Below are 26,098 nucleotides of genomic sequence, written 5' to 3'. Positions count from 1 at the left end.
TTGTTTAAAATAAAGAGTAGTTTCTTATCCTTGGTGTCATTTTTCTTTTCGAAGTCCTTACATCTCTGTACAGCAAATATCATACATAAATACTAAGCAAGTTTGGTATTAATTTTATTCTATTTTCTGTATAACTTTAAGTACATAAAGGTTCATTTCCGCAGGCCTCAGGAAATGGGTAGAAATCACAGGACAATCTCTCTTCCCACCAAAAGAAGTTGCATATTTTGGTAAAGTGTTTGTCCTAGAGGAAAAACTGAAATTTACATTAGCAATGCTGTGCAAGATTTTTACACAAGACCTAAAACCAGCCTGCAATGGAGATTTTAGTCCTCTGTTCAGGTGCCCAGACAGAAGCCAAAAGCTGTTGAGCATGACAGGGCAAGGAAGCAATGAAGACGGATGATGGGCACCCAGCATGGAAGGAGGAAGGGAAGCCAGATTCCTGGGAATGGTGTGGTTTTCCTTTTTTTTTCTCTCTTTTTAAGTCATCTCTGTAGGAAGGTGCTGGGCAGGGGCCCCAGAGAGAGGAAGGGTCCAAGACTCCTTTAGCTGGCCTGGGTGCAGGGCACCACCACAGCAGCTAACACAGGACAACCTACTATCTCAGGTTCGGGCAGATGCAGGATGGAATGCAGAAGAAAAGGAATGCTTACAGGAAATCATTTTGCTTGGAATGCTAGATGGCCAAGCTTCAGCCTTTGGTCCCGTGCAAACCCTTGCCTCACTTGTCAATAGTGAAAATTAGTTTAAGTTAGGAGAACCAACTAGGATCACACCAGCTTCTGCTATCTTCACGCTCATTGTTAGAAAAAGATTAACTTGTGTGAACATTGTGATCTGTTAATTCCTGGGGACTGCTTTATCCTTCCCCGAAGACTATTTGTTGGTCAAATAACCCCAAAGGCTGAAAGCTAAAACACACCTGTCCTGATGTGCAGTTCCTGAAAAATGGACTGGCTGTATGGTTGAGCTGATACGGAAAAGCTGCACCTTCCTGCAGAAGATCAAAGACCTGCTATCCCACCCCAAATCTCAGCCTGAGGTATATTTCAGTGAAGGCAGGTAGCTGTGCTTCTCAAAGCAGAGAAGCAGTTTAAGAGCAGAAAGGTAGAGGAAATCTAAAAAAGAACCGTCTTGATACAGATTTGTCCCACGGTGTGAGGGAGAGGGCAAAGAACCCAGTGGCACTTCGCTTATCCAGCAATTTCTGTCACTGTGGTGACCAACTTCCGCCCATTCCATATGGTCTTGAACTGCTCAGGGACTGGGAACTCATTCTGCAAATAAAGAAACAACAGGTTTAAACCCAAGCTAGGCAATACCCTGGGGTTAATTAAATCTTAACTTTCTCCCAATGCTTGCTCGCACTAAACTCTGAGAGCAAGTAGGATGTAATGAGAGAGAAACTGAATCCACCTGAGAAAGCAAGGCCGTGGAACTGGCAGCGCACTAGCAGCGCCACATCTTCTAGACCACCTCCCCCACCGCTGACAGTGAAGAAGCAGCGCAGTGTAGGAAGGAGAACAAAGGCTCCAAAGCTAGACAGATGTAGGTTTGAGTCTGTTTCTTACTGTTCACTGATCAGTGACCTTGCAGACTGTTAAACCTACGAGGCGTAGATGGGAATGTGTATGGCTTCACAGCACTAGCTCAATAGGGTGCTGTGATTCAATCCCATTCCTTTTTGACTACCCTGAGCATCTGCTCTGCCTAAGAAAGGCAGAAACCACCCTCCTTTGGGGGTCTACTTCGTGGGACTACCTCATGTGTCTGTGCCTGAGGTGTGCACTGCTGGGCTGCACCCACTTGGTGCAGAGTGTCCATCAGCTGCGTTGGAAGACTTCTCCTCCAACGCAAGTCTTCAGTCCCTTCTGATTTCAGACCATACTACTAAAGAGATCAAGGAACTTACGAAGTCATCGCCTTCTGTAGGAATGAGGACATTCATCTCAGAAGATTTGGCACTGACTATCTCACAATCCAGTGAATTCTTGCTCAGGTAAACGTGGCAGCCATCTGTTTTGTTGATGGAAATGGTTGGCACTTTACCCATTACCTGCAGGGGAAACCAAGAGCACTGAGTCCCAGCAGCCAGCAGAACAAGTTAGCTGTGGGAAAAGCTTTCACTGTTTCACGGGAGTACATGAAAAACTCACAGGTGTACAAGATACTGGATACTAGGGGCGGGTGAGAATGGGTACTGGAAAGAGCTCGTGATAAGGGCCAACTCTTCCTGCCACATCCAAAGCAGCTCAGCTTACAGACTCTGTAGAGTCAGATTCCCACCACAGCAACATCTGTGGGTCGGCTGTGTCTCTTTCAATTAATTCCTAAGGGACTAAAGGAAGGAGCCAAGTATCAAGTTACCTGAACTTTGACATCCCTACTATTGATTATCTCCACAATGCCCACCACGTCATCGAACACCAGACCGAGTTTCTTACAGTTATCTAGGAGAAGAAAGGGAGCGGGTCAACAGTATAACTTTAAAGGAAAGTACTCGATTTAAGAATTAAGAATTTAAGAATCTCTAGAAATAGGGTAGCTATGGTTCCAGCCCTCTCAAGCTCTAGGACAGAGCCTGCCTAGGTCAACAACAAGAACTCACCTACTGTAATGGAGTTAATTTTGCCCTTGATTTGCAATGTTGAGTTGACACACTTGAATATGTAAGCCACCTGTTTCAGCTCTGTGTCATCTATCACCAGGTTGGAAACATTCTCCTGATTTTCCTGTTAAAGAGATACCCCTTTTAGGAATCTCATCATTAAGCACATGCCACCCCAAAACACAGACTATGCCAAACTTTCATTCTTACAATCTAAGCCAGAACCCTGTACTCATTTGTCTGTGCTCCGTTTAATCGCTTTGTCCCCACTCCTTGTTCCCCCAGTCCTGGCATTTTTAACTCACCACTCTCCACTTCTTGCCCTCCAGTTCAAGTAGAGCTGGCTCCTTCTTTGTGACTGGTTTGGGGGAAGGACTGACTCCTGGTTTAGATGCAGAGAATGGTTTGGGGCCACTTCGTACTGGAGCACTCTGAGCCTTCAAGGCAGGGTTCTTGTGAGTCTTCAAGTCATCAGATACATGTTTCAGGGCTGTAAGAACAACAGCTGCCTTGTTCCTGTCCTTCATACCAGGGCTTTGGGCTGAGGCAATAACCAACTTCTGCTATCAGAAGTTAAACTGATCCTTAAGAAAAAATTCAAAGCCCCAAACCAGAGCCTTTGAGATGTTCTCTCACACACAGCTTTGGAGAAGCACTTTTATAATTTTTCTTCTACCCCAAGATTAAATTATAAAGTTCCACTTAAAAAATAAAAAAAGTGGAATGTGTGTGTATGGGGGGATGGGTATGTAAAAAGATCTAGAAAGACATACTAAGTATCAGTATATACTCACAAAATACGTACGTAGTTTTTAAAGCAACAGAGGAAGAAAAAGTAGTATGTGATAATAAAGAAAATTTGGTAAAAGGAAAAGAACCCTCACAGCTAACCTACGACCTCCAATCAGTGTTAGCATTTGAAACTCCCCTTACAATAATTTTTCTATTCATAGTTGTTTTTTATTTAGATATAAGCATGCACACTGTTAAGAAATTTGGTTTAACCAATTAACACAATAAAAATTTTCTCTAGTTAACCTATAGTTTCTAACAATATCTTTTTTGGGGGCTTCCCTGGTGGCGCAGTGGTTAAGAATCCGCCTGCCAATGCAGGGGACATGGTTTCGAGCCCTGGTCCGGGAAGATCCCACATGCCGCGGAGCAACTAAGCCCATGCGCCACAACTACTGAGTCTGCACTCTAGAGCCCGTGAGCCACAACTACTGCGCCCACATGCCACAACTACTGAAGCCCACGCGTCTAGAGCCCGTGCTCCGCAACAAGAGAAGCCACCGCAATGAGAAGCCTGTGCACCGCAACAAAGAGTAGCCCCCACTCGCCCCAACTAGAGAAAGCCTGAGTGCAGCAACGAAGACTCAACACAGCCAAAAATAAGTAAATAAATATATTTAATAAATAAATAAAAATATCTTTTTTTTAAGGAAAAACATTCGATAATCACCCTCAACAGGCTGACACGTGCCTTGCTTGTGGACACGGCCCAATCTATATAACCAATACTGGCGTTTCAGCTCCACCACTCCTAAACACTGCATGGTTCACTGCAGAAAAAGATTTAATGGCTGCATAGTATTGCGTCAAGAGGAACATACCACAGTTAACCATTTCTCTTACAGTGGGATATACAGGTTGTTACACCATTTTTAGCTACTGTGAACAACAATGTATAAAAGTTGTTCTTTCAGGGTTTTTATAGGTAGATTCCTAGGAGACTGCTGTATAATTTAGACTTCCACCTACTGTGTATAAGGGTGTCTACTTTCTCTACACCAACATCAGGTCATTCTTACGCAAATTTTCCATATGACTAACATACACCCTCTGAGGACGTGAACCACCCCCTCCAAGATGACCTCCTGAAGAGACCACACGGTAACTGGGAAAAACCTCTAGGGAAAACTGCCAGCACCACGTCTTGGCACCACAGGGTAGGTACTCTGTATATGCCCCTTAATATTAAATCACTTTCCTCTGAGGAGAGAGATTCCCCCAACTATAATGAGCCATTGTCAATTTCCATTTGAGCCAGCTCTGCTATCCCTTTAGGCAACCTGAAGGAATGTGACACCCCAAATGAATCTCCCATATACAAACCACGGTTCTGGTTTACAGACTGTCAGGTCTCTAGTCGGTAAGTTCTTGCCAAAACAACTTATTCACCAACTCTTCTTGCCAAAGCATTCACTTACCATGTGTGATGCTCTCCCCCTGATTAATCTGTGCAAACAGTGCTGAGCGTGAAGCAGACTCATCTGAGCCTGAACTGGTGGGGGCTGGAGGGGGAGGTGGGCCTGGTGGGGGGGGAGGAGGACCCGATCCAGCAGAGGGTCCCGATGGCAATCCACTCAGTTCTTTTGCCACAGGCCCCTGGAACAGTAAGTGCAGGTAACACAGTCAGCGTCTCTTCCCCTCTGTACCATCCCCAGTAGGGCCCTGCATGTGTCCAAGATACATGGGGTACCCACTGAGGCCCTTGATGCAATGATTAATGCTCCCTACCCACACCCAACTTGGCTTTATTCCTTCTCACCCTTTCCCAAGGATCCAACTCAACTCCGTTTTTCAACCTTCACATTTTTCCAGCTCTGAACCTATAGTTCTAAATACTTACTTAGTGTGTCACTGGTACCTCAGACTCACAAAGTCCAAGACTGATTTCACCATCACACCCATGTCTCTATTTCAGTGAGAGATATTATCAACCAAGCTTGACCATTCAATCTTCTTTGAGTCTTCCAACCCCCTCGATCTCATTAAATCAGTTTATTACCTTGGTTATATCTCATTCTTTTTTGTACCAGCCCCTAGTGCCATGAGCACTTCCATAGTCTGAGCATAAGCCCTTACCCCTAACCTATATGCTAAGACTCTTTTAAGGACAAATAGGATCATTATCACTCTCTTGCTCAAATACCTCTGATAGTTACTTATCACCTATTATAAAGTCTAAAGGTCTCAACTACCTTCCTTTCCAGCCTTTCCTCCTAAATATGTGACTCTCTCTCCTTATTGAAGCCAGATGACCAATCTCTACACTTACTCTGCATTTACTTTGTTTAAGCTTTGCTGTTTACTAGTATTCCCATTTCTCCCACTTCTGTCCTATACCTGAAAAGTCTGAGTATACCTCTTCAAAGTACAGTCTCTCCCAGTGAGAATCATTCTTCTCTTCTTCATACTCTGTAGTGTGTACCTTTATTATAGCACTTAGCTTGGTGATTTGAAGTGGGGTTTCGTATCTGTATTTTTAAGCTTCTTGAGGGTTGGCACAGTGTAACTCATTCATCTGTCTCTCCTTCCAGCCCAATCATTGTCCCTGACCCATGTTTACTGATGCTGAATAGAACTGACTATTCCTTCTCTGACCCTTGCTTTCTTTACTCTTTTTCCCCTTTCCTTCTCTCCTTTTTCTTTCTACCCTCCACTCTGAAGACTAACATTCCTTCTTAGACCTTGGTAGTGCTAAAGTCTAAGAAACCTGCAGATCCTGGAGGTTTCCTGGAGCGATGAAGGGAGGGGAGGAGCACTCACCGTTTTGCTCCAGGCCAGGCCAGTGGCATGGAACTCCTTAATGTAAGCCTGCAGCTCTGTCCATATACTCAAGTAAGCTTTGACCCAGTCCACATGCTTCTTATCCCTGGGAGAATTAAAGAAGAACTCATCACAGGCAGTCAGGGTACATTACAATAGTGATTCCAGATCCCCTCCTATCTGTGAACTCACATCCTCTTGCCTGTGGCGTTTTTTAGGCTCTGCTCAACGGTGTAACTGAGCTTTCCTTCTTTTTTTGAACCTATTCTCTTACCCTAATTAGACCAAAGTCCATATGGATAGGGACTCCAGATTATATCTTTCTATCTCTTACAGCAGTATTCCTCAAACATTTTTTAAAAGTAGCAAAACCACTATTTCAAAGTAGACCTTAGGCAGAACCTAATATACAAAACTGATAAAAGCAAACATTCTGTGCATGAAGCCATGGTAGAGAGGTCTCTCGAGCATCACTGTGGATCTCTAGGACTCCAAGAAACTCAAGTGCCTTATAGCATAAGCCTTATGTCAAAAGTATGCCCTCCTCCTAAGAAATTAAAAATAAAAACTTCTGTTAGGAGGAAATAGTCAGTATTAAATTATAGAAACAGCACTGCACTATAGTTCAAGTCTCCTCTCTCTAATTTAAAAAAAAAGTTAAAAAAATTTTTTTGGCTGCGTTTGGGTCTTCATTGCTGCGCGTGGGCTATCTCTAGTAGTGGCGAGTGGGAGGCTACTCTTCGTTGTGGTGCGTGGGCTTCTCATTGTGGTGGCTTCTCTTGTTGCAGACTGCCAGCTCTAGGCCCGTGGGCTTCAGTAGTTGTGGCACACAGGCTCAGCAGTTGTGGCTCGTGAGCTCTAGAGCACAGGCTCAGTAGTTGTGGCGCATGGGCTTAGCTGCTCTGCGGCATGTGGGATCTTCCCCAACCAGGGATCAAACCTGTGTCCCCTGCATTGGCAGGTGGATTCTTAACCACTGCGCCACCAGGGAAGTCCTCCTCTCTTCTTATACATTATTAGCTGGAAGAGTTTATGATTGTTTAGCATAAAGCCTAATTTCCTCAACTGTAAATTGCAGAGTATATGGTGGAGTATAATGAAAACATTGTGATGCTTAATCCCAGGTTACTGGAAGGATCAAGGAGCAGCCTGGTGTTCTGGGACATTTTTCACCCACATGAAGGCTTATTCCTTCACAGATGTTGGATAACTGATGATGGATGGAAGAAAGGAAGGGTTTGGAGAGTTATGCAGCTAAGTAATACCTGCCTGCAGTCACTCCAGCTCAAAACCAGCAATGGAGAAGTAGACACTGGTGGCCACGTGTGGTTGGACGTACAATGACTCCCCTTGTGCAATACCTGCAGTGGTCAGGCAGCCTTCATCTCACTTTACCTGACCACGTGAATAGTCAGGGTAATTTTCTAGTAAATCTTACTGAATCTTTTGCAACTGGGCCAGTTAGAAGTTTTCAACAAAGGAACAAAATCTTGACCACACAGGCAAATAAAAGGGCATTAGACCATTTTACCTCCTAAACCTGGAAGGGTAAGGATGAGAAGACTCGAAAGTCCTCTACATGGCTTCCCTGGTGGCGCAGTGGTTGAGAGTCCGCCTGCCGATGCAGGGGACATGGGTTCGTGCCCCAGTCTGGGAAGATCCCACATGCTGCGCAGTGGCTGGGCCCGTGAGCCATGGCCGCTGGGCCTGTGCGTCCGGAGCCTGTGCTCCGCAATGGGAGAGGCCACAACAGCAAGAGGCCCGTGTACCACAAAAAAAAAAAAAAAGTCCTCTACAAACCCTGGAGAAAAAGCAGAAGAGGAAACAGAAACACTTCCTGCTTGCAAATACAGCTTCTATGAGCCAATATCTATCAAACTTTCCAAAAAGCAGCCCTGAGATAAGAGAACCAACACAGCAGCCAAAGGCAGTCTTAACTTAACACAAAGCACTACTCCAGCAAGTAACCAGCTGGGTTTGTCCTTTACCCCTTGAGGACAGGCTGGACTTACACGTCTTTGTACTCCTTGAGGACTCGGTTTGTATAAAACATGGCAGCATCATTCATTTCCTTCACATAGGGACCAGGCTTGGGAGCCTAGAAAAAGAGAAGCTGTCAGTGACTTGGGGCCTCTCCAGCCATATCACCTTGCCTCTTTCAATCTGTCCCTTCCCTCCCATGGAAGCTGTGCCGCTCACCATAGCCACCCAGCCCAGGGCCTGGATACTTTCGCTGACACCTGACAGGTGATTGAACAATTTGCTGCCTCTGTTCTTCTCCCGAAAGGTTATCACTTCTTGGATCTGCTCGGAGATGGGTGCCAACAAATCGGAAAGCTTATTCTAGAAAAAGATGCAAGAAAAGACTGAGGTTAGTGTATTTTTATGGAAGCCTTTATGTTGCTCAACTCTGATCCTCAAGGCAAGAATTCTTCACGAACTACAACAGCATGCAAATAAACTCTGTATTTATCTTGCAAAGATTCACATGGCTACAATACTGCTCATCATCTCACTCTCCTTAGACAGCTCTAACTACCCAGGCTGGATTTTGTGGTTCTTCATGATCAGGACCCATACTCCAGCTGTACCACAAAATTCTACCATTTCTGCCACTTGCCTCTTTTCTGTCCCACTAACAGCAGACACTAGTTCATTTCTGGGCTCCTCTCTTTCCATCTATCCGTGTGCTCCTCTGCGTCATGAGGGACAGCACTCCGCCAACCACACTGGCCTCCTACAGCATCTATCGTCAGCATAACCAATTCTGGCACCTTATCACACACCAGCACAATTTATTAATGGACCTATGTAAACATGCTTTTCTTTGTCATTGATTCTTCAAAGACAAGGGCTTTGTCTTAGCCCTCTTTTATAATCCGTATAGCCCTCAACACGCTGCTAGCCATATAGCAGCTGCTGAGAAGAGATCTGTTGAATCAAATGCAATTAGAGGGCTTGGCACTTGAGCAGACAGCTTAGCAAAATGGATGAATCTTGTGTTTCTGTGTTTTCATCCGAAGCTTGGTTTCCTGAACATCTCATTTCTCAGATCTTAGCATGAGAACAGTCTAAAGCAGGAGTCGGCAAACTTTCTGTAAAGAGCCAGACTGTAAATATTTCTGGCTTTGCAGGCCATACGGTCTCTGTTGCTATTTTTCAACTCTGCCGTTGTAGTGCACAAAGCAGCAACAGACAATACTTAAAAGAATGGACATGGCTGTGTTCCAAAAAAAACTTCATTTAAAATAGGTGTCAGGCCAGATTTGGCCTGCAGACTACAGTCTGCCAATCCTCGATCTAAAGCAAGGGAAAGATAATAATGTCTCAGCTGCCTGATTTGTTGTGGAAAGTGTGGGCTTGGAAAAAAGGTTTAGACAAAATGCTTTAACTATTCGAGACAGATTAAAAATTAGAGTCTAACATATTTAACATTATCTTACGCTATTTTTACATTATTTAGGCATGCCAAGGGTTCACAGGTATTAATACAGCATTAGTAGGAAGACTTATTTTATTAGCCTTCTGCCTAGGAAAGCCAAATGCAAAAAGAAGAAATGAAACAAAACTAAAATGTTTGGCTCTGAGAAAAATCTAAATTTTCTCTAATTTATTTTCATACTTGTGGCAGCATAAAATCTTGAGGTAGGAATAAAGTTAAAGAGAGATGCCTAACCACTGAAGGGTGAGGGGAGAAGCAGTGCTTTATGAGTTTTAGGATCTCCCCAGCAGCCTTACTAAGCCCACCCATAGTGGAGCAAGAGAACCACTCTCTGGGTCCCAAAGGGCATAAGGGACAATATGATGAATTTGGGCTAAGAATGTCTATTGAGAGAAGCAGCAAAGTCCCAGGGATAACTACAGTCCTAAGTAAAGTGATAGAAAAAAAGCCATTAGAGCCCAACAAATATATACTCAATGGCACATTCCCACAGTGGCGCTTAAAATCTGACTCTCCCTCTGGGACTTGGTGTGAACATACATGAGCCTAGTAGGTCTATCTTAGCATGTTGTGATAGCTTAGCAGAAAGCTCTCAACCTGCCCTGTGCATCAAACCAACTAGTAATGAACTTACGCCTGCTGGCTGCTGGCATTGAGAGGCTGTAACCAAGAGCGCTCGCTCCAACTTCAGACCCGTGTGGACCATCTCCGCCTGAAAAGGAGAGGAAAGGAGAAGAATCAGCTATCAATGACACTTTACAACTGGAGAGGTCCTGGTAAGAATAACCTGAAACCTCCACTTGCATGTACTCTGGTAGCAACCCAGGCACTGCATGTTGATTTCTTCAAGTACTCCTGATTCTTGGGACTGATGGCAGACTAATATATCATTATTCCTGCTGGAACTAATCAGGGATATAATCCAGAGTTGGAAATGAAGATAATTGGGGCTAGCTTTCGATGAAGTCAAGTCAGCAACTGAACATGCAGTGCGATATGAAGTGCACTGAAAATCCCTCTTACCTCTCATCACCTCCCCCGCCCTCCCAAATCTGTTCTCAAGAACTAGAGGTAAGAGTTAAAGCAAAAACCTAAATTTATGCCTCAAATTCTCAAGGTATTTACTCCTTTGTGTTAAAGCTATTTTTCAAAAGTTGGACCATGACCTATCACAGGTAATTAAATCAACTTTGTGACCCCATAACCTGCACTTTATTAAGTGAAGGAGAATAGAACAATGAGTGCAATACATCAACTGGAAATTATTTCCAAAAAAAAAAGTGCAACACAAGTAGCATAATGTGAAACTTATATCTTAGCTACAAATATGCATTTCTTTTTTTTCTTTTTCTTTCTTTTTTTTGGCTGCGCTGTGCGGCATGCGGGATCTTAGTTCCCCAACCAGGGATCGAACTCATGCCCCCTGCAGTGGAAGTGCAGTGTCTTAACCACTGGACCACCAGGGAAGTCCCACAAATATGTATTTCTTACTGAAGGTCATGACCAAGAGTTTAAGAAACATGAGGCTATAAGCACTACAAATACAAAAATTCAAATTCAAGTCATATATTTTTTCTGGATTTGTATTTTTAAAATATAAAAGTAAAAAAATATATATATAAGTGATACGTTTTAAAACCTTTTCAAATGTGACCTACTGTATAAAGTAAAAATGCAAGCCCCACACTCCTATCTAAGTCCCAGTCCCACCCTCTAGAGTTAACACCATTGCCAACAGATGGTATATAAGAGGCTCCAAATAGCTCTTCCAAAGATCAAGCAAACAGTTTTGCTGACGGGTCAGGAAGATCCTAAACATGGTTCTTGCTGACAAAGGATCACTTAGAAGACTAGCAGGAGGATTCTGGGTCTCAGAGAGAGAGACAGAGTAGGGGCGGGGGTGACAACGTGGGTAGCAGCACATGAAGGGAGGTTGGTGGAGAGGCACCTGTCATTGCCTACTTCACATTCGTACTGTGGGCTAAGTATGAAAATAACTCACATTAGCATAGCTTTAGCATAAGTACCATGCTTAGTTTTATAAATGCTAAGTCATGATGATGACTCCTTTGAATAAGCCACCCCAGGCTTGGTTATATAACACACTGGGATCAGGCTGGTAGCATGTTCTCACTACAAAGATGAACCAAGCCACATTTTATGCACGAAGCAAACTATCTGTATAAAAGAAGCCCATGCGGAATATGTGATAAAAGCAGGGAGCCTGGAAAAACCTGAGGAAATGTTCCAGTGCGTGGACTGAGTTCCTCAGTGCAGGTAGAAGAGAAGGAGCCAGGAGCCTCTCAAGGGGCTCTTCAACCAAGAATGAGTAGGATCTGAAGAAAGCCACCAGTCCTTAAAAGAGGGAAAAAGGGGCCAAACCTCCTTACATGCTTCTGCACATCTCCCCCAATCTCTTTACTGATCTTGAGGTACTCTGCCACAGGACCGGCCAAGAGTGAGTCAAATGCTTGCACATAAGGAGTCGTTCCTGCTGAAGACAGACACACCACGAAGAATTGGTCACACACCAGAAAGAGGATTTGTTAAAGGCACTTCCATATGAAAGCAGAGAGGCAAGGTAACACAGTAAACAGAAGGCTGGAGCATGAGTCAGGAGCCTGTGTTCTAGCTCCAGAACCACCATTAACTTCTTGTGCGACCCTGGCTAAGTCCCGTTTTCTTGCTGAGCTTAATTTTCTTTACCAATAGAATGAAAATAAACAAAATGATCCCCCTCAAGGTTACTTTTAGCTCTAACATTCTGACTCAATTGGGCATGTGCAAAATGGCCAATTTGCCAATTGTCTGGAGAGAGGAAATTTAATATCACTTGTCATTTGACTTATACTAGAGTCATTTTGCTAAAGAAAGAACAGGAAATATCACACAAGCAGGAAGTTCTCGTGTTAAAATAACTTAACCACAGGCCTCCCTGCACAAGTCACTTCCTCCCTTATCCGTTCACAGCAATAACGAATTATAGGCAATGAACTTTCTAGATTAAACGTTTTAGGGAGTTAGCTCCAAAGGAAGGAATATACTGCGACAGAAGAATTTCCGGCCAGGACACCAAGTATTCACCACTCAAGGTATTCTGCTGGCTTGTATGCTGCTTACCTTTTGCAGCACTGTCTGCATACCCACAGTGCATGTCAGAGGCCTGGGAGACTGCCTCCAGGCGGCCCACTGCTCTCTCCAACCTTTCTACCAGATTTTGCATGTCAGCCATAATGTAGCACCTGCTGAAACAGATCAAATGTCATTTGTTGTTTTAATATTACATAGAACCTAGGGAGAAAAGAAAAAAAGAATACCCTGGGAGTGAAGAGGATGCCAATTCTGAGGAACAGAATCATTTTACAGTAAAATAAGATGGAAGATAGTCTAGCATATTTGCAAAATCATAGAGACTTCATTAAGCAAAAGAACTACCCAGGAAACAGTGTTAACTGAAAGCAAATGCTTACTCATTCAAATACTTACTGGATATCACCAAATAAATATTTGTGTAAGAATTTAGAATTTACAAAGTACAGTCTCATATATTATCTCAGTTTAAGCCTCTCAACAACTATTTAGGAATGGAAAGATAATTACTATACTCTCAGAGATAGGAAACAATTTCAGTGAAGTTAAATGACTTGCCTATAGTCTCACAGTTAGCTGGTAGGGAAGCCAGTCCTCAAATTCAAGCCTTATGGCTCTAAGTTTTGTGTTTTTTCCTACAACATCCTGCTGCCTACATATGGAATGCCCAAAACCAAGATGAATAGGGTATTTATCCTGCCCCCAATAACTTACAGTCTAATAGAGAAGACTTTACATGTGTACTAACGACTGTAAAACAAATAGAAAAAAAAAATTAAGGTGACATAAGTTGCAGAGAGAATAACACAGGATTTCAGAGAGGGGAAGAATATATCAGCTGGAAGGATCAGATAAGGCTATTATGGCAAAGCTTCCAATTGAGCCGGCTTCAAATGAAGGTGGGTAGGATCTGGATATGCAGCAGGGAAGGAGAACAGACACACCCAGAGAGCTTGTTACAGATCTTTCACAAGTACCAACTTATCTGAACTAGCCTCATTCAATGTCTAATATCCTAAAGAAAGTAAGCTCCAAAAGAGAAGGGACCTTCTCTGGTTTGTTTCCTAAACAAGTTTATCCTCTACCATCTAGACCACTACCTGGCAGGTAGAAGGTGTTCAATAAATATTTTAGAAGTTAATGAACCTGAAGTATAGTATCCCAGAACTCCAGAAACAAGGGTTCTGAAAGTTACCCACAAATATACATAAATGAGTGTTAATGTTATCAATATACATCGACATAAAGTGCTTTAGATTATAGGTGATCTCATAAAAATCAGTCAGTGTAATCACAATCAAAGACTTGACTTGGAGAGATGTCATTTCAAAGCGTTAATTTATTCAGGCAACTGAAGCCGAATGAACTCAACTCCCTTGAAGCCACCTAAAATGACCATAGCAATTATAATTCCCTCAAAGACAGCTACATGACAGAATATCTCATTTAACACACATTGTCTTCCCTGTGGAAGAGAGAAGCAACTCAAAAGATAAACTAAGGAAGACAATATCATCCCTGTCCATTCTTTTCTGTGTACAGGCTCTGATCTCTCAGAGCCCGGTGATTTGCCAGAGAATGTTGTTTAAAAAAGAATCAAGGAAAAAAATAAGAATGCGAACCAAATAAACCTTTCCATTCGCCGGCCTGAAGAGGTAGCAGAAGCCTCCAAATCTGTACTCTACTCAAAATGGAACAGACTATGGAGCAGACTATAAGTATCCAATATACTCTCCCTTATGTTATGGCACAATCACCCAAATATCCAAACTGCTGCCCTGTTCATTCTGGATACTATCCAGGGACAGACACATATAATCCACCACACTCTGTAAATCCCAGGGGAAAAGGCAGTGACTGCAATAAACTCCCAAGCTACCTTGCATTAATAAATACCACCCATTCTGTTATAAAACATGTTCCTTCGGACATAATGGATACTACAAGTTCCGGCCAGTGTGAACATGATAACACAGTACAAGCATCTCTAAAGGCTGCCAGGGTTCGTGAATACTTACCAATCTGAAAAGCTTAATAATACAGCTTCATGGATTTTGGTTCCTTCTTTTCCATCTTTTACTTGTACTTTAAGCTTTCAATGCTAAACAAGCTATGGTTCTGCTGTTTAACTTAAGCAGAATGAGACAAGACAAAACAGCTATCATTATAGCTAATCTCATTCCACCACAAATCAAATATAGGAGAAGAGTTCCTAGTTTTTTGTTTTTGGTGGGGGTAGAGTTAAATTTGAGATGTTATGGGAAAGAGTGTCTAGAATTGAAGGACCAAAAGACACACCTTGTCTTATTCTTTATGTATGCATATTCGTTCTTTAGGTGGTCATGTCCACTCCAAAGCTGTCAACTACCATTATCGCGTTACTATCCAGTCCACTTGCTGAGTGATACCACCACAACCACCTATAGACTAACAACTCCCAGAGCAGTGTATCCAGCTCAGGCCATCCTTCTGGGATTCAGAATTCCACCTAGACATCTCTACCTGGATGTCCCAAAGGACATCTGAAATGTCCAAAACAGAACTCATCATTTTCCCTAGCACTGCTCCCCCAGACTCACTGTCTCAGTAATCCAGCACTACCAGCAATCAAGATAGTAACCTGGAAACTGTTAAGCAGTACAGTATAGTGGTTAAGATTGTTGTTCTTGGGGCTTCCCTGGTGGCGCAGTGGTTGAGAGTCCGCCTGCCGATGCAGGGGACACGGTTCGTGCCCCGGACTGGGGGGATCCCACATGCCGCAGAGCGGCTGGGCCCGTGAGCCACGGCTGCTGGGCCTGCGTGTCCGGAGCCTGTGCTCTGCAACGGGAGAGGCCACAACAGTGAGAGGCCCGCGTACCGCAGAAAAAAAAAAAAAAGAGTGTTGTTCTTTAAAGAAGTCAGAGAGACTGCGAGTTTGAATAGTGGTACTCACTGGCTCTGTGTCTCAGTGTTACCAAACTTTCTCAACCTCAGCTTCCTTATTTGTAAAACAGGGACAACAACAATATAAAATCCAAAGGGCTATAGTGAGAATAAATGAGGAAATACATGTGGAAGTGACTGGCTCGCTCAGTCCTGAAAAATGGTTAGGATTCCATAAACATTAACTAAATGACCTCCTTACTAATCTCATCAGTCATCAAAATCCATAGGCTCTATCTTGCATATCATAAATAGATGCCCCTGTCTTCATCCTGATTGATAAAAATTCGGTCATCATGACTTTGCCTAGATTACTGCAATAACCTCCTCACTAGTCTCCTCTAATTCCAGTTACAAACCCTCTTTATCCATTCTCCTTATTACCACAGTGATTCAGAGTAAAGTCCAAGCAAGGGTTTCCATAAACTGGCCCTGCTTTATTTCCTACTACTCTGCCAGTTTTATCTCCTGCCACACCTTTCCTCAACATTCTACAGCAACCCAGAACTACCTGCATTTTCCAGAAAGAGTTATGCTTTCTCTCACTTTTGAGCCTTTACAGTGCTATCCACTCTGCTTGGCTGCTTTCCCTTCCCAACCTGTTCCTTTTCTCATAACTCCTACTGCCTTTTTCAGATTCAGCTAAGGTGTCACCTCCTCTAGGAAGCTTTTCCAGTTTGGTATGTTTTCCCTTCTCAATCTGCCCCCTCTCCAGAATTCCTACTGTCCATTCAGTCTCAGACAAGGTATGACCTCCCCAAGAAGCATTTCCAATATGTGCTCCCACATATCATTGTGTACTTATCTCTACCACACTTTAACACACTGGTTTAAAATCATTTAATAGTCAACAGGCAGTCACCCTACAGAAGAGACCATGTCTTGCCTTTGTAATTCCAGTACTATAAACATGGTAGGCACTATAAATACAATAGGTTAATAAAGGTCCTTGGGAAAAATAAATACATAAGTGCCTTTACCCCCTTCTCCCCTCAACGCAAGTCTGGTTATCTCCTCTCTGTGTCAAATCTGGGGAGAAGTGTGTGTGTGTGTGGGGGGGGGTGTTCCTTTCTTTAAAAAAAAAACACATTTTTTTTTGCCTGTTTGTAGGCTCTAGCAAACATTCCCATCTTTCAAATAAACGCTGCCTTCTTGGGCAGAAATTAAATTGATATAGAGATCTTCAAACCAAGTGCCATAAGGCAGATAACCTTGTTTATTAGATGATATAATATTAATTAAAAACAGAACTCCCTTAGAGTTGTAGGTGCTTTATATCATCAAACTGCTGCTTCTTTTGAGACTTAAAATAATTCTGTGACATATATTATAAAGATACTGATCCCCATCTTTAGAATGAAGAAACTGGCAGAAGTTAAAAAGCCTGCTAGGTATCAAACAACCGGTGGGAGAGAACCTAACCTTGAGCACAAATTTTCTGAGGCTCTTTTAAGCAATTAAGTGACTAACCGGTTCATCACAGCATGCAGCCCCAGCTGTTTGCTAAGCACAGCACTGTGGGTTCAAGGTCTCTTTATGGTGTCTTTAGGCACATTATTAGCAGCTTTCAATTCCTCTGCTCTCAGTTTCCTCTATGGAGGCCAATATTTTTTCACATTCAGTAGACGACACATGTTTGGAAAGCAAATATTTAAAATAAGGTTTTTCCCAAGAATACAGAATTGCCAGAGCAGAAAACTATAGCTCTGCCTAATCTTGCTCCCTGCCATTTCTGACTGACAGTAGCCAAGAACTATATGTAAGCCTCCGTAAATGAAGGTGCAGATTCCCAACTATTTAAGCATTCATCATAAAAGCTTCAGAAGGAGAGGCAGTCCTAATTACCCAAGTCTAAATAAAACTTGGATTCAGGAGACCAAGGTTTAAGTCCCAATTCTGCCACGTATTAACTGTGTAAGTTTAGGATAGTCATTTAATGGACCCTCACTTAGCACACAGAGATGTAAGGATCAAAGGAGTTGGTTTTATAGATGAGTAGTTACTTCGGGAGCCTTAAAATGCAGTTCAAATGTAAAATGTTATTGCTGCATACCATGTAATAGAATACAGGCTCCAGAAACATGGCAATTTATCCATTCTCCCCACCCCGCTCCCCAGCTGCCCCCACCCCCAAAATCTGCAGCACCTAGAACAACCTGGCACACAGAAGACACTCATAACACGAAAGTCCTTAGCATTGTGACAGCTACTGAAGAAACAGAAGACCCGCGGTCTCTGCCCTCTAGAAGCTTTCATTCTTATTGGGAAGGGCAACGCAAATGAAATACCAATGGACTAAATACTGAAGACTATATTTTTTAAAGTTCTGTTAGAGATTAACTAATTTCATTTGGATTGGGAAAAGTTAAAGTTACCAGCTAATACAGTGGAGCTTTTTCTTTGCAGAATGTTGTATGGTCCTGAATTATATAGTATAAATGACTACATGCTTGGAGAAGAAATCAATGAGGACTAAAGGTAGTCTCAGGAGGTTTCAGGAGGGAAGTGGGGCATTTTGACAGAAAAAGTAAAAGAAAAAAGGGAAGACATTCCAGAGCAATCAAAAGCAAAGAGAGACCAAGAAGGCTATGTACAGAAAGTGTGAGAAGGTGAGCCCACATAGTCTCATGGGAAATAAGCAAGCTGGGCTAGGTTATGGAGGGCACTGAAACCTGGGCAGTATTTGAATTTGATGTTGTGATAAATGTGAAGCCATTCAAGGGTTTTGAGAGAAGGAATAATATGACGAAAGCAAAATTTTTACAAGTACTGTCTGATAGAATGGGTTTTGGAGGAAAAAAAGGGAAGATATTAGGGTCTAGGTTAGGCTGAAAGCTGTTCAACTAGCTGCAAAACAAAAAAGTGGTACTGTAGGGCTTCCCTGGTGGCGCAGTGGTTGAGAGTCTGCCTGCCAATGCAGGGGACGCGGGTTTGTGCCCTGGTCCGGGAAGATCCCACATGCCATGGAGCGGCTGGGCCCGTGAGCCATGGCCACTGAGCCTGCGCGTCCGGAGCCTGTGCTCCGCAGAGGGAGAGGCCACAACGGTGAGAGGCCCACGTACCACAAAAAAAAAAAAAAAAAAAAAAAAAAAAAGTGGTACTGTAAAAAATATTTTTGCTATCGCAAAGGAAAATAATAATCACTTTTAGGCCGCTAAGTGACCAGCACCTGAATTAACAGTAAAATAGTTTCTCTACCCTGAGGGAGTCTAGCAGGAGCAACAAAGCTACCTTCCACTGAATCATTGGCTCTCAGGATGAGGAGGGAGTCTAGAAAGCACCATCTGATGACAGAACAGACCTTTCAACATTCTCAGCAATTAGTCAGGTAGCCTCTATTCAAACACCTTCAGTGTGGAGAACCCAAGACTTCTGGAGGCAGCCCATTCCATTCACATAGCTCAAAGTATTTAAAAGTTCTTCCTTATATGGAGGCAAAACCAGTCTCCCTGCAACTTCCACCCACTGATCTTGGTTCTGCCCTTGGAGGTCACACAAAACAACTAAGCATTAAACACAGAACAAGTATTAACTGTGTGGTACTAACTACTGAGTTACAGTAGCATTCAGAGAAGGGAGTCAAAGATGACTCCAGAGTTGCAAATCCAGGGGAGTAAGAGAATGATGACACTATAGGAAAAAACAGGTTTCTGGCACGTTCTAGCTAAGGCAAGAAGATGAGGTCAGTTTTGTATGCACAGTTTGAACAGAAGATGAAGCTTCCAAGTGGGAATGTCCAGTAAAGAATCAAGGCTAGAGATCAATGTTTACAAAGTCATCAGCAAGGAAACATCATAAAGTCATGAGACTGCATAGGCTTTTGGAGGGATATCATGCAGAGCGAAAAGAAACCAGGAGCTTGATTCTCCAGCAATTTCTTTTGTGGTCTGAAACCAAGCAAAATCAGAAATGGTCAGTGATTCCTGCCAAAGCTGCTTCATATTCTCATCATTCTAACAATTCAAGCAACCCAATTCCTTCTGCCTGTCATTCAGAAGTAAATGGAACCAGGTTACTCCTGCAGTTCTTGCCTCTTCTCACCAGGCAATTAAGGCAGTGGAATGAATTTCGACTCATAAGAAGTTGCTATGCTTAAAATGTTTTCTACTTTGTCAGGTAGTTGTTCCTCTAAGTCATACCCTTAAGTAAAATCGAAAAGAAAGCAACTACACAAGTCACCCTGTATGCTATGGTAGCCCAACTGATCTGCTTCAAAATGCTTCTGTTGGCCTTTGCTTTGTAATTCTGTTCCCTAGATGTTATCCTAAGAAAATAATACTAACGGGAAAACTGATAGGCATGAAGATGTTTAATGCTGTGTTAGCTTAGACTTCTAATTACAGGGGAAGAGCTAAATGCACTGTGGAAAAAGACCTGAAAAAGAACACAAAATTTACGGTGTTTGTCACATTCGAGTGATGGAGTTTTAGACAATTTCCCCGTTTTCCAAAATTTTTTTAACATAGTAATACAATTTCTTTATAATAGAAGACAACAAAACAAAACAGCTCCACTTGGATATCTCTCCTAAGCTACCACTAAACTATAAGGCATTAGTTAGTTCTGCTCCTAACAATATAGAAATTCTCATCACTAGACTCTAACATGCTACAGAGCAAAACCTACACATGCTAATAGGATACTTACAAGTTGGCTGATTTAACCCAGAAACCAAAGAACAGACACCACTTTGCCCCAGTAAGATGCCATCTAAATCTAACCCAAATCAGGAGCCACTGTTCTTCCCCAAGCATTTGGTTTCTCTGATGAAACCAATGACATTTAGTGCCTGAGTCACTGCCACCTGAGGTTTAGATTAAAACAGAAAGAAAGGCCTGTCTCCTGCAGAGGGAAAGAATTCTACCCAATATCAGCACTTGTCTCCTGACCATTAAACATGGTCCTCCATCTAAAATTCCAGGAGTGAGTAAAGCTAGTAATAGTGTACAAGCTGAAGTCAGACTTGAAAACTAGCTGTTTCAATGCTCTGGGGCAAATAGATAACTTTGTGTGGTCAAGGGCTCCCCTCTCTCTCACATTCAAGGAATATTACGAAGACTAACACCATAAAAGCATTCAGCAGGCATCTTTTATATTGTGTAAGGAAAAACTGCATTGGTTGATTTCAACTGGTAGTTGCTGTAAACAGAACAGCATTTCCCATTCTCATGCATAAAGATAGATTCAAGGATGCCATTTGTCCCTAACCATGATTCAGCTACAGCTAGAGATACAAAAAGATCTGCGACTGCAAGTCTATAATTAACTTACGTGTAGGAATTTTAATGACCTCTGGAGGGAAAAAAAATAAAAAACAAAACAAAAAAGCAAGCTCACTTCTTCCATTAAACATTTCAACTATAACTACTTTCCAGTAGAATAGAAAAATTTGATACAACAGGTCTGGTAATACAAGGCAAACAAAGCTGCACTGTAGCTGAGGAGTATTTTTAGAGTTGATGGTTTTTATTAGGTTTACATGATGGTATATCAAGAACAAATAGTTTCATGGTGAATGCTAGAGCTGCATTAATTTAAGGTTGATGAAACTACAGTCGACGCTTGAACAACACGGGGATACGGGCGGGCACTGGCCCTCAGTGCAGTGGGAAATCCTCCAATAACTTTACAGCCAGCCCTCCATATCTGCCCGTACAAGTGGACCTGCGCAGTTCAAATCCATGTTGTTCAAGGGTCAACTGTATAACAATTTTATCAGTCAAAATAAATCTTGAGTAACAACATCATAAACTACATCCAATGTAAAATAAATGATAATCCCTATCCACTAAACCAAGCTGTCTAAATGCAGGCAAAGAAAACAGGAATTTATATAGCCCCAGTATAGGGGAAATATAAATCTGCTGACTTGCACTGTCAACTAACACCAACCTCATTTCTAGTGAGTGCCTAAACAATGGCCTTTCTCTATTAAGATCACATCCTCTGAGGGAAAAAAACACAAAAAGGCAAGTTCTTCAAGGCCCACCCAGAAATTCCTTGAATGAACAATAATTCTTGATGCCTCAGTGAAACCCATGATTTATTCCTTGCAAGGTACCCAGCGTTTATCATGTGCCATACACTGGGCTAACCACGGCCATGGAGCCTGCCCTCAGAGAACTGAGTTGGAGAGATAAGACACTGCACAATCAGAGCTATGATACTTTCTCATGCATTGTTCTCAATCGGGGCAATTTTGTCCTCCAGGAGACATTTGGCAATGTCTGAAAACATTTTTGGTTGTCACAGTTGAAGGAGTGCCCCTGGCATCTAATGGGTAGAGGCCAGGGATACTGCTGAAATCCTACAATGCACAGGACAACCCCATGAAATGAAGAATCACCTGGCCCAAAATGTCAGTTATGCTGAGGTTGAGAAACCCTGTTCTAATGTAATAATGAGCAAAAGGTAGTGCAAGAGGTACAAATAAAATGCTGATGTAATAGTTTAGGACTTTCTAAATTAGAATGTCACTCTGTACCACCCAATGAAAACTAAGATGAGGGTCTGACTGTGGAGAACTCTGTAAATTGGACAATAGAGTTTAGACTTGATTCTTTGGGAAAATGAAGCCAGTGAAGGGTTAAGATGAAAATGGTTCTTTTTAAAAGAGTAGTCTGGGGCTTCCCTGGTGGCGCAGTGGTTGAGAGTCCGCCTGCCGATGCAGGGGACATTGGTTCGTGCCCGGTCCAGGAAGATCCCACATGCCGCGGAGCGGCTGGGCCCGTGGGCCATGGCCGCCGAGCCTGCCCGTCCGGAGCCTGTGCTCCGCAACGGGAGAGGCCACAACAGTGAGAGGCCCGCGTACCGCCAAAAAAAAAAAAAAAAAAAAGTAGTCTGGTTATGGTAGAGAAGCTGAAGTATAGATATGAAAGCCAGTTTAGTAGAAAGTAAAGAAAGAAACTGATGAGGACAAGTCAAAGGAATAATCACTAGGACTGGCTAAGATATAGCTTGAGGATCCTCAGATTTCAAATCTCAGGATTAAATTTCAAACCAGAGGGTTCAACTTTCAATGACACTGCATTTGCTTGTTTAAGTAAAATGAATCTTTGACTCACCATACTTCACAGAAAACTGAAAGGAGGAAGTCACTTTTTAAAGGCTCAGTCCCTAGTTAAAAAAATAACTGCAACTAAACAAAGGTATATATAAGCAAGAAAAGGGGTGAAAAAAAAGTTCATCCTTCAGGTTGGAAACAAAACATTTTACAAACTAAACAGCTAACCTCCTCAAGGCAAAAATACACTCACTGAATCTTAACAATACCACCACTTTTGGTTTGCATGACAGGTTGTACTTGACAAAGTACTTTCACAGTTACCATTTTATTTAAACTCTGCTGAAACATAAATTATGTCCATCTGATTGATGAAGTATTTCTGGGGAAGAAAAAGGGGGGGAAATTCCAACAGAAATTTCTTTATACTGGACAGCAGCAAGTCAAACAATCAGCAAAATGCCAACCACAGAATAAATCCAAACGCATTCATACAAGGCATCAAAAGCCCTTCACAACCTGGCAGCACCTACCTTTTTTTCTGGTCTTATCTTCTCCTACAAACCCCAGGCTCCAGTACTTCCCTGAACAATATAAACCCTCTCCTGCCTCCACACCTTTGTCTTGCTCTTTCTTCTAGTTGAGATACCTCATTAGACACCTTTGCTTAGATGTGCTGCAAACACCTCAAACTAAATATGTCCAAAATTCATTTTCTTTCCATGGCACCTCTCCAACTTGACCCTCCTCTCACAGTACCTATATTGGTGAATGGTGCTACCCAGTTCCCTAAACCAGAAAACCAGACAATCATCCTAGGCTACTGCTATTTTTTCATTTCCATAAACAATCAGCCTTCAACTCTATGGATTCCATCTTTTTAATATTGCTCAAATTTGATCCCTCCTCTCCTTCCCATTCTCATTGTCTTCATGGTTCAAGCCATGTTCAAGCTTCCAAACACTGGTCTACTTCCTCATTATGTTCCTTCCCCCTTGACAGGCTGAACTAAAACATCAATCTGACCACATCATTTTCCTACATAAGAGCCTGCAAAGCCTCCCCACAGCTTTCAGGGTAAGCTCCAAATTCCTTAGCATAGTTTACAAGGGCCTTCATATGGGAACCACCCCCACCCACTTCCTCCACTTCTCTGAGCATTACTGGAATTCCAGTCATGGTCTTTCACATGTCCAGATTCCATGTCCTTGCACTGGACCCTTTGGCTGGAAATCCCTTTTCCAGATTCACCATACGGCTAAACAAATCCTGCAGGACTTAGCCGCCCACTTCCTCCCTAAAGCCTGGAAAGCTGGCTCAGGTATTCCTCCTCTCAAGAGCCCTGTGCTCACACACTATGACACTGTAAGCCACCCCTGATTTACTTGTCTGCCTCCTCCTCCACTCCATGAGAACTACTTTATTCTTAGTCACCAGGGCTAGATGCCTCATTTAATATGTGCCTCACACATATCAAGGGCTCAATAAATGGCTGGTGAATGATTGATGTGCTGGGCTGCTCCGGTTTTCACTTGAACAGGGAACCCTATAAAGAGCTTCAACTGACAGTTCTGATACTAACTTCTGCCTTAAGTTTCTCATGCTCTCTTCACTGAGCTCTTCATGCTTCGAAACTCATCTTAAACCCTGCTTCTGCAGAATGGATTTTCCTGAGCCCCTCATTACATACTGCCAAAGCACCTTGTTCCTCTTTCCTAACACTCATCACATTTATAATTATTTGTTAAATTCCCTGCAAACACTGTCAGCTCCGTGAGGGCAGGGTCTACCTTGTTTTGTTGCTGCCTTCCCTGGATGTGGCCGAGTGCCTAACAAAGAATAAACACAATCTGTTACACTGAATTTAATCCTGTGAGGTGAGCAGAGATCTCCACTTAAAAGATGACAAAAATGAGGCTCAAACAAGTTAAACAAAGCGCCTACGGCTACCGATGCTTGGCAGTGGGACCAGCCCAAAACTGAGCCAACTGGTTTCACATCCAGAAGTATGCAACACCTTCAACAAAGTTAACTTGGCTTTTCAGGATCAGAGCTATAGACTAGGAGAAAGGGGAGGCTCTCTGATTGCAAACACAAAAACCCGATCCTCTCTTTTTAAAAAAACTGCCCAGGTGTGCCAAACAGGCTGCATTTTTTAAAAGTTCCACGCAGCGAGTAGCCTTTAACCTGCAACTGCCCGCGAGACGATACCTACTGGAAGACCACCCCAAGGTAGAGAGAGTTTCCTGGGAAATGAACGAGGGAAGGATATGGGGCCGGTAATCTAAGGAGCTGAGGTCTAGACTTCGACTGTTTCCGTCGCTCGCTGTAAGATCTTGGACCAGCCTCCTCTCTCCGGGGATCAATTTACCCATCCAAGCAATGGGGGCGAGACCAGGGATAGAGAAGATTCTAAGGTCTCGGAGGTTCCCTTCAGTCAGAGCACCTTAGGAATCAGGCCTCCGCTGAGGCTGATGGCCAGAACCGCGAAGTCCAGCGGAAGGGGCCTCCCCAGGAGAGCCTGGCTCAGTTGGTCACCGCGGCCCCACCTCAAGAGACCGCGCCCAGGATCCCGGGTCGGCCTGAGGGTCCCGGCGCCGGCCGCCTCAGGGGGGCTCACCGCATGCGCCTAGGCCAGAAGGGTCATTAACAACGCCAGGGGCCAGTGGGCCGCGGAGGGGACCATAGTCCCTACCCCGCCGCGCACACTCACCTCAGAGATCTGCCTCACCTCGGGACTGCGATCAGCCGCTCTCCACTTCCGGCAAGAACCGCCCAGCAATCTTCGCGCGACCCACTTCCGTGCCCTCACTGGGCGCGGCACCCCCACCGGAAATGAACCGCCGGCCGAAACGCCGGCCCAGAGGAGGGACCGGGGAAGAAGACTGGCAACTCCGCTCTTGACTCCGCCCCCTACTCGCCACGCCGGGGAGAGAGAATCCCCACTAGCCTGGGAAAAGAGTCCCGCCCCCAAGGCGGGAGCGACGGGGGGCGTACCTAAGGCTAGCCACGCCCTTCTATCAACCGCAGCTGCCGGAATCGCCCGGACCAATGAAGGGCCGAAATTACTGGCTAAGCTCCACCCCCGGAGAAGGAGGACAGATGAGTGGTTAATTATCCTGTCAGTTTGGCCTCATTGGCAAAGGCCGGTCCCTTTTCACAGTAGTCGGGAAGGGGTTCAACCCTTCAGTACCTAATAGGGTCAAGCCGGAGGATTCTCTGAGGGCGGGAATCACGGGCGGCCGTCTACTCTCCGAGGGGAATCAAGGCTAAGCTCCGCCTCCCTCTGGGCGTTCAAACCTCAGTTTCCCCGTTTGTGACGTGGGGAGGCTATTGCTCTGGACAGTGTTTCGGGAGGACCTGCGGAGGCTGGGTGTGGGGAAGGGTCGACGGGGGGGTTGGCGGGGGCGCTCGGGCCCAACCCCGCGTTTCTGGGCATGCCAGCCGCCGCCCCACTCGCTCTGCCCCGGGCTGGGAA

At 43.7% G+C, this 26,098-nt stretch overlaps 1 protein-coding gene across 4 annotated transcripts; it reads right to left on the bottom strand.

The window, feature by feature from the left end:
* Positions 1-101: 101 nt before the first annotated feature.
* On the bottom strand, positions 102-25,459 carry CAP1 (cyclase associated actin cytoskeleton regulatory protein 1). Of its 4 annotated transcripts, none has more exons than XM_060020037.1 (13): positions 25,334-25,459; positions 12,726-12,847; positions 11,996-12,099; positions 10,240-10,317; positions 8,363-8,506; positions 8,176-8,261; positions 6,164-6,269; positions 4,822-4,999; positions 2,917-3,101; positions 2,612-2,735; positions 2,371-2,453; positions 1,916-2,059; positions 102-1,280 (listed from the first exon to the last, which is right to left on the bottom strand). In XM_060020037.1, exons 2-13 carry the CDS (start codon positions 12,835-12,837, stop codon positions 1,197-1,199), a joined length of 1,428 nt encoding a protein of 475 aa, XP_059876020.1. In that variant the 5' UTR covers positions 12,838-12,847; positions 25,334-25,459; the 3' UTR covers positions 102-1,196. The 4 variants fall into 4 exon arrangements, with proteins under 4 accessions (XP_059876020.1, XP_059876037.1, XP_059876030.1 ...); XM_060020054.1 differs by having other exon boundaries at positions 11,996-12,096; XM_060020047.1 differs by having other exon boundaries at positions 25,352-25,456.
* Between the last annotated feature and the right edge of the window lie 639 nt (positions 25,460-26,098).

Source organism: Delphinus delphis, chromosome 1 (genome assembly GCF_949987515.2).
Source record: "Delphinus delphis chromosome 1, mDelDel1.2, whole genome shotgun sequence".
Taxonomy (NCBI): Eukaryota; Metazoa; Chordata; class Mammalia; order Artiodactyla; family Delphinidae; genus Delphinus; species Delphinus delphis.
This window is presented reverse-complemented; position numbering and strand designations above follow the sequence as displayed.

Coding starts and splice junctions, on each gene's coding strand:
- CAP1 (XM_060020037.1), bottom strand. CDS start 12,837: ATGGCTGACATGCAAAATCTGGTAGAAAGGTTGGAGAGAGCAGTGGGC. Junction 8,507..10,239: donor AATGCCAGCAGCCAGCAGGC/GTAAGTTCATTA, acceptor ATCTTTTTCTAG/AATAAGCTTTCCGATTTGTT. Junction 2,060..2,370: donor GTAGGGATGTCAAAGTTCAG/GTAACTTGATAC, acceptor TTTCCCCTGCAG/GTAATGGGTAAAGTGCCAAC.